We start from the raw sequence: 12,721 nt of genomic DNA, 5'->3' as shown, positions 1-12,721 counted from the left end.
AAGATAGCTTGGTAGAGGGCTCTGCTGACACAACCACCAACATACAACTGTGCTCCCATGGAGTCACAGTTGATGGTGTATAAAGCCGATTTTGTCTTGTATATGCAAATTTATTAAACACAGAGCAGCTAACCAGCCCTACAATCCACTCTACACAGCCAAAACCATCCCATTTAAACTTGTATAATAGAGAAACATGTAGCTCTGAAGTTGCATTTAGAGCACAAGCGTTTTCTCTGAGCTACATCCTGGTGTTTTATACCTTCCCTAATCTTACTTCCTAGGACATGTACGAATCCAGATAATCTTTATCAGCTGGGGATGTGGGAGGGCAGTTTTCAATGAAGCTCTTACAACGGCACTGTTTTCTTTATGACAAAAAAACTTAAAAACCATCAACTTAGAGAAATTAAAAACCTAAATGAAGTCCTTAAGAGTTCCCCTTAGTCACTTCCAAACTTTTTTTTTCCTAATCCCTTTGAACTCCAGTAGTTTAATCAACAGCTTGTTTAGGATTAATGTCATCCTAGTTACAAACACACACACACAAATGTCCATCACAGAATAAATTAAAAAGCAAAATCCCCATAAAGGGCCACAACGATTTCACATTCTCTGGAAGCAATAAAGGACTCAGCAGGATGATGAAAGCTGGACAGAAAGAGCATCTCTTAATGAATTCCTGGGACGCCTGGGGCCCCTGTGCTCCTCAGCGGGGAGGGCCAGGCTCACCCTGCAGCACTGCACTGTCAGAGGAGCTCCACTGCGGTCATAAATAGAGCTCCTCAGGTCTGGAAGGGGCAGCCACAGCCCTGCAGCCTCCTCAGGAGCATGCACAGGTGCTGGGCTGAGAGGCAATCCCCCAAATTAACGGAGAGCAGCTCCTGAGGCAGCCGCCAGCAAGGGCTGCAGGGAGACAGCAAGGCACCTCCCGGGATCCCGTGGGAAAGCACCGCTGGACACCACACACGCTGTGCAAATAACTGCTTGGCTCAGGGGTTAAGGACAAAGAGCAGGTTTGACTGGGCAAATCTACAAGCATTTGAGAAGCAAGGGAACAACCCGGCAGGTGAAAGCACACGGGGCATGAAGGAGCCCGGGAGACTTCTCCAGAAACACTCCAAACCCCACTGCTTTTTACTAATCCCTAGCCCTGTAAAAGCACCTCAGGAGCTTCTGAAGAAAACTGCCTTATAGTGGGGAAAAGATCCTGTGTTTTAGCAGTATGTACATGAGCTACAGATGGCCATAGCAGCAAAGTCATTACAAAACACAAGGTTCAATGTCTATGAAAAACAAGGAGTTTCAGGGAACAGCACCTTTCTCCTGAACACTCCCTGTCCAGAGAAAATGTTGGACAGCCCTCCAAATGCTGCTAAGGGGGTTGTCTGTGCAGACACTGCACTGAGATAGAAAAGGCGTTTTGTACCACCCATCACAGCTTTGCAGAAGCACTCAGTGCAAACACCCTTCCTTGGGATTTGTGATGCTGGAGAGCAGCATTATTTGGAGAGCACAGGACTGCAACCTGCCAGTTTCAAGTTACGGCCAAAGCTAATTAAACAAGTTGTGAAGGCAGGTTACATTTCAGGTCTCGCATTTATATTTGTTCTTACAGCACCTTCCTATTTTCACTGTGCACATGGGCTGTTATGACTTTCCCGTCTCAAAAGTTATGACAGTATTTCACTGTACAGGACTGCTTTGCCACTTTTAAATCAAGGTGACTCATGCAGAGGATGGACAAAAAACCACAGATGGCAGCAGAAATTCAGCAGAACTCTTTCCACTGCTGCTCTGCCATCTGTCCTTGTGCTGGGGCAAGTAGGAGAGGGGGAGCTGTTTTCAGGTGATGAGAACAGGGTATCTTGTGATTCAAGTGTGTGGGGACTACTCAGCAGCACTTCAGGACCGTGCAGTTTGTGTCTGGGCACATGAACACTTTGCAGTGCCTTTTATCCTGTGGAAATCTGTATGATTCAGAATGAGACTACCATAAGTGCAGCCTAACCATTAATATAAAGACATCTGTAGACTCCCTCACCTAACCACTGAGCACTGATGAACTGCCCTTAGCATGTCACAGTAATTCACAACTGCTTGTTTGCATAGAGAGATGTGTGTCTGTGTCTCTGTGAACCGAGGTGGGATGATCCCAACAGCTGTAAGGCAGGCTCCCAGATTCCTCTGCAAGCTGAGAGCTCACTATCTTGACACTGACACCTCTGAGGAAAACAACTCTGTCACAGGTTCAGTGGAATATCAGAGGACCTTGAAAAATTATATTTAAGTCCATGTCCATTTCAGGGCACAGATTTCCCCTGCAAAGAAGTAAAAATTTATTAATAAACTGCAATAGTTTCATATAAGAAACAGGAAAGCAGGAATGCTACTAACCTTGAGAAGGTGAAGACCAGTCTTGCTTTTTTCCTCCCGACTGCACATCAGTCATCCACTTGACTGCAGGGTGTTAATCTTATGCCACTTATTAGCATTAAGCATATCACTTCTTACTTGGAATTTGTGAACAAGTATTTTGTTCATCAGCTTAATAAAAGCTCAGATGTGTAAAGCTACAAACATCAGGCAATTCAACACACACTAACATGAGGTTGCCCTTGATTTTAATTTCTTTATGCCACAGAAGTTAAGACCACCAGGACTTGAGATGCACACTGGAGATACTCCAGTGTGTACCAAGTCCCCACCATCACCTGCACTCCTCACTTGCTAACTTTACAGCTACTACTGGGCAGCATGGCTCTCCCACCGTACTTACATCTTAAGTACTTCTGGAACACATCAAAGATTTCCCGGGTTTAGAAGTCCTCTTGGCTTTCTCCTCACTGCACATGACCACAGAAGAGGCTGTCCATGCATCTGGACTAAACATCACATTTATTTAAACCAGTGAGCAATTTGAAGTCCCTGAGTTACATGTCACCTCCTTATACCATTTCCCCAGAAATGACTGCTGTTTCACCAATGAGCAGTATTCTTCCACAGCAGCACTCAGAGGGGAGCTCCTGAGGCATGCCACCCTCTTGTGTCCAAAACAAGTTTCACTGGTTCCACCTGGAAGTACCAGGAAAGCACTTTTAGGAGAGCAGAGACAAACAGCCCTCGGGTATCTGGGCACACAGGTCGCTCTCAACCTCCCTTCAGCACCTGGCTGTAGCTGATGCTTGCATTTCAAAAGAAGTTCAGTATTCCACACCAAGCAGGGAACTTGCACCAATTAGAAGCAACTTTTCAGCAGATCATGATAGAGTACCAAAAGCAAAAAGTATCAAATGTAAACAACTTGTAAACATTAGTAACACATCAGTAGATTCAAATAGCATGAATAACCACAGAGACAACTCACAATTCAGAAATAGCCTTTTGTCATGAAGTCTTTATGGCTTGACAGAAAGAAAGTTAGATTTGTTTTTGATGTGGTTAGTGCAATTTTGTTTTATTTGAGAGGTCAGTTAAGAAGAGTTAAACAGATGAATCCAGTATGACACCTCCGTTTCCAAGTTGTTTTCGAACCTGATATGAAATATGGCACTGGACTCTTCATCTAGAGTCAAGGCATTTGTGATCTCAGAAATAAAACCAGCTATTTGATCCCCAGAATATGGAGGGGGCTCTTTAAGGGATAATTCATATTTCATATAAAACAGAGGAAGGAAAGCTTAACAGCATCAGAAGTGCAGCTGTGTGCTTGGCCAGTACCTCTGCAATCCACATATACAGCTCCATCTAATACATAATTTATTTGGAAAAGTGAAGGAAGGAAGGAGGAGTAGGCAGACTCATTGAAGAGATGGGTAATGCAGCATTTGAGAACAGTCCGCTCCTGGAAATTCAGGCTCCTGCAAAGTAACCTTGGGCTTTTATGCAAGGAAAGGCTACAAAAAGCATATTCCCCAACACTGTCTGAATTTAGATCCTCCTATTCTGCTATCTCATGCAAAGCAAGGACAAATATCCAAGCTTCTATCCAAAGCAAAAATCAGTGTCGCTTTCCTCGACAGTGGTAATGGTGTTTAGAAAGGATTTTTCAAGTAGTGTACACCTCTCTGGAATCAGAATCAAGCTTCAAGACACTCACCACACCTTCAGCTTTGATCCGAGCTATCCATTCTCTGATTCCAGAGACACCACTAGGTCTGGCACCACCACTTCCTTACACTTATTGCTTTCACAAGCCACATCCATTCCCAGGACACCTAGCTCACCAGAGCATTTTTGCTCTTCCCCTTCATTTCTCTTCCAATAAGAAGAGCTCCCATTATGCCTAACGGAAGTCAACGCACACGTGCACAGGACAGAGTAGACCTATTAAGGCTACATGGCTGACCAAAAGAAACAGAAATACATGTATATAACTGAAGTTTTCTTCTGTTTAGCAAAGGGCACCGAGTTTTAATTGAGACACTTGCACCTGTGACCCTTACTTCCTTATATCCACCTTCTCCCCCTACCCCCCTTACGTACAGGGAAGCCTCACTGTGCTTCCCTGATGCAAAACAAGAAATAGATCACATCGAGTTTGCTCCATACACCAAAAAGGTAAAAAAAAAAACCCAAAGGACAAACTGGTTCACAGTCAACTATAAATAAAAGTGCAGTAAGTGTTCAAGTAGAGTGTAGAGTTTAAGCAAGCTGTACAACCACATTTGGCATAGTCATCTTTTAAAGGCCCTGCGTGGGTCCCTCCCATTACTGACAGCAGGGGGAAGAGGCTGAACACTATTGGCTGGTGCTGGATTTACAGGTCCTCGTCCATTGCCTCTCCCACTACCTGCATAAATGTGGCCGTGGTTGTACATGAATGGAAATCCACTTGCTTCAGGTCCAGTTTGTAAACCATTTCCTAAGGAGACAGAAAAAAGTGTTATCACGATTTCCATGGGTTGAAATCACTGATTCCTTACATAAATTTACTAACAAGGAATACATGGAGTTTGCAGTAACCACCAAACCCTGAAGACCAAAAGGAAAAGCCTCTCTGGCACTGCAAGACCCCAAATCACAGCTTCTCTTTCCCCTCCCAAACTAATTTCTCTCCATCCCTACTCCCCTTTCTCATAAAAAGCAAGAAAGGTGACAATAACAGCCTTTTAACACCAGCTACTGAGTATGGGCATTGTGTAGGCTGGCCAGAACTCAAAGTTCCCTCTCAGCTTATACCTGCTCAAGGCCTTGAAGCCTTTTCATATTTAAGATTCTATGTCTAAATACAGCACAAAATAATCTGGATAAGTCAAACATTGGAATTCAGATTACCACTACTTCTGTTTTAGGGAGCTAACCAGGCAGGAAAGCCATGGTGTCTAGCAAGACTGAAGTAATTTTTTAAAGCCAATGTCTCAGGAAGTTTAAATAAGCAGAATTTCAAGTGCTGCAAAACTTTTCGAAAGCATGACTATTCAAGATTAGTCAAGACCCCTTATGTGATATAGGCACCCCAAATATTCTAATCTCCTCTTCTACAGAAGAAATCCTGAAAACAGTTTCAGAAAATGTTCATGCTTACATGCTTGAGGTTCAGGCCCCAGTCTGAATGACTTTTTAGAGCATAGTTCACTTTTTTATCCCAAGAATGGAGAACCCTTGAAATAAATTTCTATTCCCATTAAGTGTTTCTCACTTTTTCACTTTTACAAACTGAAAAAAAAACTTACCCAGTGGTCCAAAAGAACAAGTACCCATACCACTTGATGCAGAAATATTATTCTGTTCACCCTGTGCCTTGAGAGAAAGGTAAAAAAAAAATAAAATACATGGATCAGAGAAAAGAAAATCCCCATTTTACAGAAAGGGGCTGATTTTTTCCCCTGTTTTCTTACAGTGGCTCCACATGGAATTTATTTGCTACTCCAATTATTGGTTCATTTTTAGCTATGTATCACTCAGTCCATTTTTCCAGAAGAGTCACCTCTGATCACAGCCTAGTGTGAAATATTCAGAACAAAGAGCACTTTAGGCCAGAAGCCTCAGACAAGTTTAACATACCAGTTTGTTCTGCCCGACGTGTTCTGAGTTGGGTTCGCTGTAGTTTGGCACTTCTGAGTACACCATGCAGAACCTGGGAAGAAATTAGGATTATTAGAAAGTTATAAAGCCATTTTTTAACAGAGTTCTCAACTCCACAATTCGCAGAGCATACGTTCTTGACACATTCCATCACCTAGAAATAATTAATCTAGACCCCACTCTTCAGAGAATATCCACAGGTATTAAAAGCCTCTTTGATCACTTTATAGGCTTGTGGTGAGGCTGCCACATCTTCCTGGTGAGGGCATTTCAATCAAGTAGAGGCAAGTATTCATTTACTCAAGGAGGTAAACTGGCCTAAATAAAACAAAAGGTGATGAAAGGGCTCCCTTTGTCTCTCTTCCAGCTGCACAATCTTGTCCAGCACCCACTCACAAGGTCACCTCAGGCACTGAGTCACCCAGCCTGCTCCCAGACAGAGATTGCATTACACCTCTAGAGAAAACTCACTCCCACACACTCCCATACAATGAGTGCCCCATTAACAATAATAGCACAGAGGAGCCCAAAGCAGGCCATGAAATTCAAAGCATCCTTTTCCACTCAAGGGGACTATGGCAGAATAGGCCCATCAACTCACTACATGGAAATTACAGCAGAGAGGAAGACAGAGCCGGATCGTTACACTGCTTGCAATGGTTTAACACAAGTGGAGCTCCCACCTGCTGCTGGGAGACACAACCCAGATAAGGACTCTCATCACTCCAGCCTGCTGAAGAGTAAGTCAGCTGAGTGACACTACTGAAGCATCAGATTTTGTACAATACAATCTATAGATTTTTTTGTGTAAATCCATCTGAACATTGGGCATTTCTGAACCATGTATGTGGCAACTGCAGAGCCCCACTTCCCTGATGACTACAAGGTTTCCCACAGCACTTTCTGCAACAGTGGAAGTACTCTTCTGGTTAAAAAATGTTGCTATTTTTTCTATTGCTCAATTATGTTACTCATGTTTGTTCTTAGGCAGGAGCTGTTGCCCCAGTCTGTGGGCAGTTTAAAGCAGGTTTAATGGGGCTTGCTTCTGCTTGGATATGATTCACTGGAGTGACCTTGCTCTTCCTCCTCTGCATTGCCTGTTCCTCAAGGATGACACACGTACAAAAGGCTTCCACCAAAATGAAGTGGTGAATCAAGATAAGGCCTAGGTAAGCAATGCAGATCCAGTCCCGCGTCATTTCAACATTTCCTCCTCCTAGACCTGTGCCAGTGATGGAAGCTAATTTTCCTCAAAGAACCTACAGTCCAGAGAGGGTCAGAGCTCATGACATCCATGACCAACTGAGAACACACTTTTGCTGCCCTAAACTCCATTTCCTGAGAGCTACCAGGTCTCATACTTACCATGACACTCTGCTGAGAAGTATGAGCACACAATACTTACTCCCCAATTTTATGCAGCTCCCCTCCTCGTCCCGTGTAAAGTGTCAGGCATCCTTTCCACAGAGACGCATACCTAGCCAAAGAAAGAAGTGAAGCAGTTTCTCAGTGAATGAGCTGACAGAGGAAGTGGAAGCATGCTATCTTCCAGGAAGTTGACAAGTAGTACACACCAGCATAAACTAAAAAAATTCCCAGGGACCCCAATGTCACCAACACCAATGGTTTATAGATCTCCATGTACTACTTCTAGCAAAAGGTACCGGAAGCTCAGCAGACTGCTTTGACAATTCCAGGAAAGCAGCCAATTATTTTGAGAATGGATGCTCTTTTGTTGACTGGAGCAACCCTTATGACTTGTCCTGCAGAGAAAAGGCATTTTGCCAGAAGCAGTATGTGTTATATTTGGTGACAACTCTCAGTTCTGCTTTCAGCAGGAGCCAGGAAGAATCACCTCTGCTTGCTGGAGAACAGCTACTGCTACTGAATGTGTATGATCAATGTGTATGATTACATTCTTAATATAGGCCCTTATCAGAGTGGGATTTTTTAAAGGCCATCAAAGTTTGGCCATCAAACTCTACATGATTTATAGAAACACACTGAAATAATTTTTTGATTGCAGGAACATTCCCTTACAAAGACAGTGTGAGTGCACTCTATTCTTTATGGTGGCACTTGACTTCAAGCACTGAAATTTGAGCCATAAAAAACGTTCTGTGTAATTGTTCCCTCCAGTGAGGGGCATCACTACGTATGTGTAGAGAATGAAGAAAATGCAGACCAGAGACACAGGCACAGTGCAAGGGAGTTAAAAAGAACACATGTGTCTTCCAGCACAGAACAGGGAACCTCAGCAATTGCACTCATGGGAGTCACCGCTCTGGACAAGTCACCACTTCCTTACACTCTCTGGAACAGAGATAAGAAACCTTCCTCTTGCCCTTTGCCTTATCTGCTGAGACTGGGAGACATCCGGCCGCACGCAGGGCCCTGAAGAGGCACCAGGGAGGAGCCACCCTGGCAGGAGGGGACAGCACTGCCAGGGCAGTGATAACCTGCTCCATACTCCAGCACCAGCAGGAAAGCACAGGCACTCTGACTGCTGATACTATCCTGGGAGCTTTCCATCCAGAACAAGGATCAGTGTTCTTCACTTCATAGATTCACTTTAAAGACTCCCTCACTGCTTAACCTTTAATAACCAGCTAGACAGGCAGTCTTGTAGCAGAAAACAAAGGAAAAGAGATACCAAACAATAAACGTAAGTCAAACACATACTTACTGGGAAAACACCCAGCAAATTGTGTGACTAACAACCTCCAGCACAAAGTTATTCCACATATGCAAGCACTTGTTCTTATCTCAGAAAGAGCTGGCCATAAAGCACTAAACTCCAGCACTAATTTCAAATTTAGAAATATTAAGTACAACAGCTTCCCGTAAATGGGTTCACCACCCAGTGACATCAGTAAGCAACAGTGCCTGCTTTTGCAGAGGAATGCATCCGCAGCTTGAAATCCAGCAAGGGAGGAAAAAGGCATGTTTACTTGTGGTGCCTGCGGAAGCTTTTCTGTTTGTATCAGAGGGCATCCTGCACTATGAAGTCAGATTAGCCTACAGAGCTGAAATTTACCTGCCTGGCAATGGCAACATCATACACCTGATTCTATTTAAATGTAAAACTGTGTTTGGAGAACCCTGGATGCCAGCATGAGGCCAGTTTTCCGAAGATGAGAGGCAAACCAGAATGGATTTAGCTTTTGCCATTCCACTCCCTCCAGTCCTAAGGGAGCATGCAACTCATGTAAATGAAGGCATGACTTTGCCACCCACCAGAAAGACTGATGTCAGCTCATAAATTTAATACGTACAAGCCAAGCTCAGTTTTTTTACATTAAAGGATGCCATGATTCTCCCATTTGTTGCACAGAAAAACCAGAGCAGTTACAGTAAGCCAGTCACAGAAGGGAGTACAGTAGTGCTGCTGAACAGTATCACTCTTAATTTGTTTCAATGTTATCTACACACGGGGCTTTGTGCTGGCCCAGAGCTCTGGTTTAGTTCTCCCCATCCCTGTGCTCCACGTGCTCTCCACGCAAGCAGCCTTCCCCAGAACCACCTCTGCTGAGGAGTCAGCCCATTTCGTGTAAAAGGACATTTGCATAGGAGGAAGCAGCTGTAGTTTTGGTGGCAAGGGTCATGCAATTTCAGTCCAGAGCTGAGAATTACACTCAAATGAACAACTTAAAAGCAGCTCAGCTAGCAGCCTGAGTCACCTTTCACCTACTTTTTCATAAAAACAAATTAACAGGACCTTACACACACTGCAGATCCTGGAGTGCTATAAGCCAAAGGATCAGTGTAATGAATTTCTAAAAGTGTAACCTAATTGGCATGTAGAACTCAAATGAAACTTACTGTGACTTTGCTAGTGACTATTTAAGTGACATGGAAAAGGATTTTCAGATTGACTTTCTCACATTCTTTCTCACAATAAGTTTGGGGGGTGGGTATGTTTCTTTTTTTAATTAAATTACCTCCGAGGAACTATTTGCACCTCACCAAATTAACACATTCTACAGTGTAGACCCAGAATCAATTTTTAGAGTGAAAAAAAAAAAATTCAGTTCTCCTTTGCCTGTCATTTGTTACATCATTCCAATGAAAAGCAACTTTTCTGCGTGACATGTAACTGTTTCCGCCTTTCACTATGGAGCTGACTGCCAGAGTAAAGACCTAGCTGTGAAAATAAGAACATGCTCTGGAGTTCCCCTGCCTGATTTACAGACCAGGACTGACTGTTGCATTCCCCCCGTGCCCCAGAAGTATTTTCCTAGGGAGCTTTTTAAAGCAAACCCAAGTCTCTTCACCACTGCCTCCTGAGCACAAACCAAACCCCCTCCTAGGCTGTGCACTCACGCTAGGCATGTTCTGGCCTGGGAAAGGTGGGTTTAATTTGTCAAGTGACCTTAGGGCGCTGGCTCGGTTACAGGGAGCGGGCGGGAGGCGGCGGCCGTGTCCCCCGTGACCCCGGAGGGGCCCCGCGGGTGACAAAGGGCTGCGCGGCCCGGCCCCGTACGCACCCTTTGGTCAGGCGGATGATGTCTCCCGGCTGGATGAGGCCGCCGATCTCGTCCCACACGCAGATGGTGATGCTGCCCGTCTTGTCCGCCACCTTGCAGGACCTCACCTCGTGCCCGTCCTTCGTCTTGGTGACTCGCCCTGCGGGGAGAAGCGCGGCTCAGGGGGAGCACGGCGCCGCCGGCCCCCCCGCCCGCCGTGACACGCGTGGGCGGCCCGGGGGTGGGGCGTGCCGGGCGCCACTTACCGATCTCCAGCACAATAAAGATGACATTTAAGTTTTTCAGTCCGGGTTTTATGTCTTTTATAAGGAAATACGTGTCGCTCGCCGCGCTCATGCTGCGGCCGGCGCGGGGCTGAGGGCTAGCGGGGCGGGCCGAGCCCGCATCCCGCGGGGGAGCAGAAGCAGAGCGGGGCCGGGCAGGGGGGCACCGGCGACCCTCACAGGGGACGGGGACACGAGCACCGAGGGGCTGTGCGGTGACTGTGCGGCACGCCCGACCCCCACCGCTCCCTCTCCACACCGACACCAGCAGCACAGATCCCACCCCGCCTCCCTCTCCCGCCGGCACTGAGGAGCACACGTGCGCCGCGCTCCGCTTTATACCGGCCGGACGCCACCAAGCCGGCCGTCGGGAGGGGGCGACGGCAGCGAATGGAACCGTCCGGGGCACGCGGAGCGCCGGGACTGGGTAACGGGCGGGCGCGAGCCGGCGCCGCGCGCTGATTGGTCAACGCTGCCACCGCCATCTTCTCCTCCTCGGGGCGCTGCCGCTGCTCAGTCGGCGTTGCCGAGGCGGGTGTCCTTCGTCAGCTGGCGCTGCTTCCCTCAGCCCTTGTGCCTCCTCTCAGCCCTTGTGCCTCCCCTCACGGCCCGCCGACTGACCTCCCTCCGGCCAACAGCCCCCGGCGTCCCGAGAGCGGCTGGGGCGGCGCAGCGGAGTAAGGGAGCGGTTCGCTGCCCTTCCACGCCATTTTACGCCCCGGCTGTAACACGGAGAGGAACCTTGTCACAGGTTTCCCGGAGGGCGATTTCCCGGCAGCTCCGCCCTCCTTCACTGGAAGAAAAAAAAAAAAAAAAAAAAAAAAAGATTTGTGAATTAGTTTGTGGGTATTTTTTTCCGGGAGAGATTTGATGTTGCTCTCCATCAAGCAGAAAAGGCCGTTGTCGGGGCTGCAGGCACCTCAGGGCTTGGCCGGGCTACACCCACATCGCTCTGCTCCTGGCACCGAATGCTCGTGGCCCGTAGGGAAAACCAGGGCTTTGTGCAGTGGCCTGCTTTGAGCCTTCCTGTGCTTCAAATGCGAGCCTAAATCCTGATGAACACTAAAAAGGTTTTCAAAGCATCTCAATTCTGCCAGCAGCTTCTTGAGGAGATGCGTTAGTCCCTTGAGCTCGGCTACGGGCAGAGTGTACAAAATGAGGGAAGGGCAGCTTCTCCAGGCAGGAAGCCATCGAGGTGGTGGACAAGCCCCCACAAGCCTTGTGACATCCTTGGCTGGCGAGTCCCAAGGAAATAGCTCCATGACACACAACAGCTCAAAGATGTCCTGTAATTCTGCTCTCCTTTGGAAGGGTCGCAGAGCAGTATGTGTGCACTGCTGTTCTTTGTCAGAGCCAAACCTAGCTAGCTGGGCTTTCCCTTTCTATTTGTGTGAACAGAAATCCATAGATGACAGCAGTTGTGAAATGCCTGGCCGCACGTTCTGCCACAAGGGAGCTCTGGCCCAAGGAATTTTGAGCAATATCTGTGTGTAGGCAGCAGAGCAGCCTTGGTGGGTGCCACTCAGGGCTCGGAATGAAACACACTGCCTGCAGGAATCAATCTCAAAGGAGAGTTTGCTTAAAGCCCCCGAAAAGCTTAATCCACTTCTGTCCTGAATCCTTCAGTGACTGCAGATGAGGGAAATGACAGACTCCCTCAGGGGCCTATCTCCTGATACGATCTATAATATGGTAGCACTAAAACTTTCAGAGTCATCAACTGCATTTCAGTACATGAATGGCTTTAATGTAGTCACTTGGGAAGGATTTCAAACCTAACTCCAGGAGTGACAGTGTCTCTGTGAAAGGTTGGACAAAAATACTTTTACACCCATAGGTGGTTTTTCTGCCTTCATTTCTTCCTTTTGTCTGCCACATGTATTTAGAGCCCTTGGAAAGTATAATTATGTATCCTGTGTTTTCAGTGCTAAGCATAATAGATTT

At 46.5% G+C, this 12,721-nt stretch overlaps 1 protein-coding gene across 2 annotated transcripts; it reads right to left on the bottom strand.

The window, feature by feature from the left end:
- Positions 1-263: 263 nt before the first annotated feature.
- Positions 264-11,091, bottom strand: NABP1 (nucleic acid binding protein 1). Of its 2 annotated transcripts, XR_010743978.1 has the most exons (7): positions 10,760-11,091; positions 10,515-10,653; positions 7,433-7,504; positions 6,007-6,079; positions 5,676-5,742; positions 2,398-4,864; positions 1,000-2,321 (listed from the first exon to the last, which is right to left on the bottom strand). XR_010743978.1 is itself a non-coding variant. In XM_066322551.1 (6 exons), exons 1-6 carry the CDS (start codon positions 10,848-10,850, stop codon positions 4,677-4,679), a joined length of 630 nt encoding a protein of 209 aa, XP_066178648.1. In that variant the 5' UTR covers positions 10,851-11,091; the 3' UTR covers positions 264-4,676. The 2 variants fall into 2 exon arrangements, 1 of the variants encoding a protein (XP_066178648.1); XM_066322551.1 differs by having other exon boundaries at positions 264-4,864.
- Positions 11,092-12,721: the final 1,630 nt, after the last annotated feature.

Source organism: Sylvia atricapilla, chromosome 7 (assembly GCF_009819655.1).
Source record: "Sylvia atricapilla isolate bSylAtr1 chromosome 7, bSylAtr1.pri, whole genome shotgun sequence".
Lineage (NCBI taxonomy): Eukaryota > Metazoa > Chordata > Aves > Passeriformes > Sylviidae > Sylvia > Sylvia atricapilla.
The sequence above is the reverse complement of the archived record's forward strand: the minus strand, read 5'-3'. Positions and strand labels throughout refer to the sequence as shown.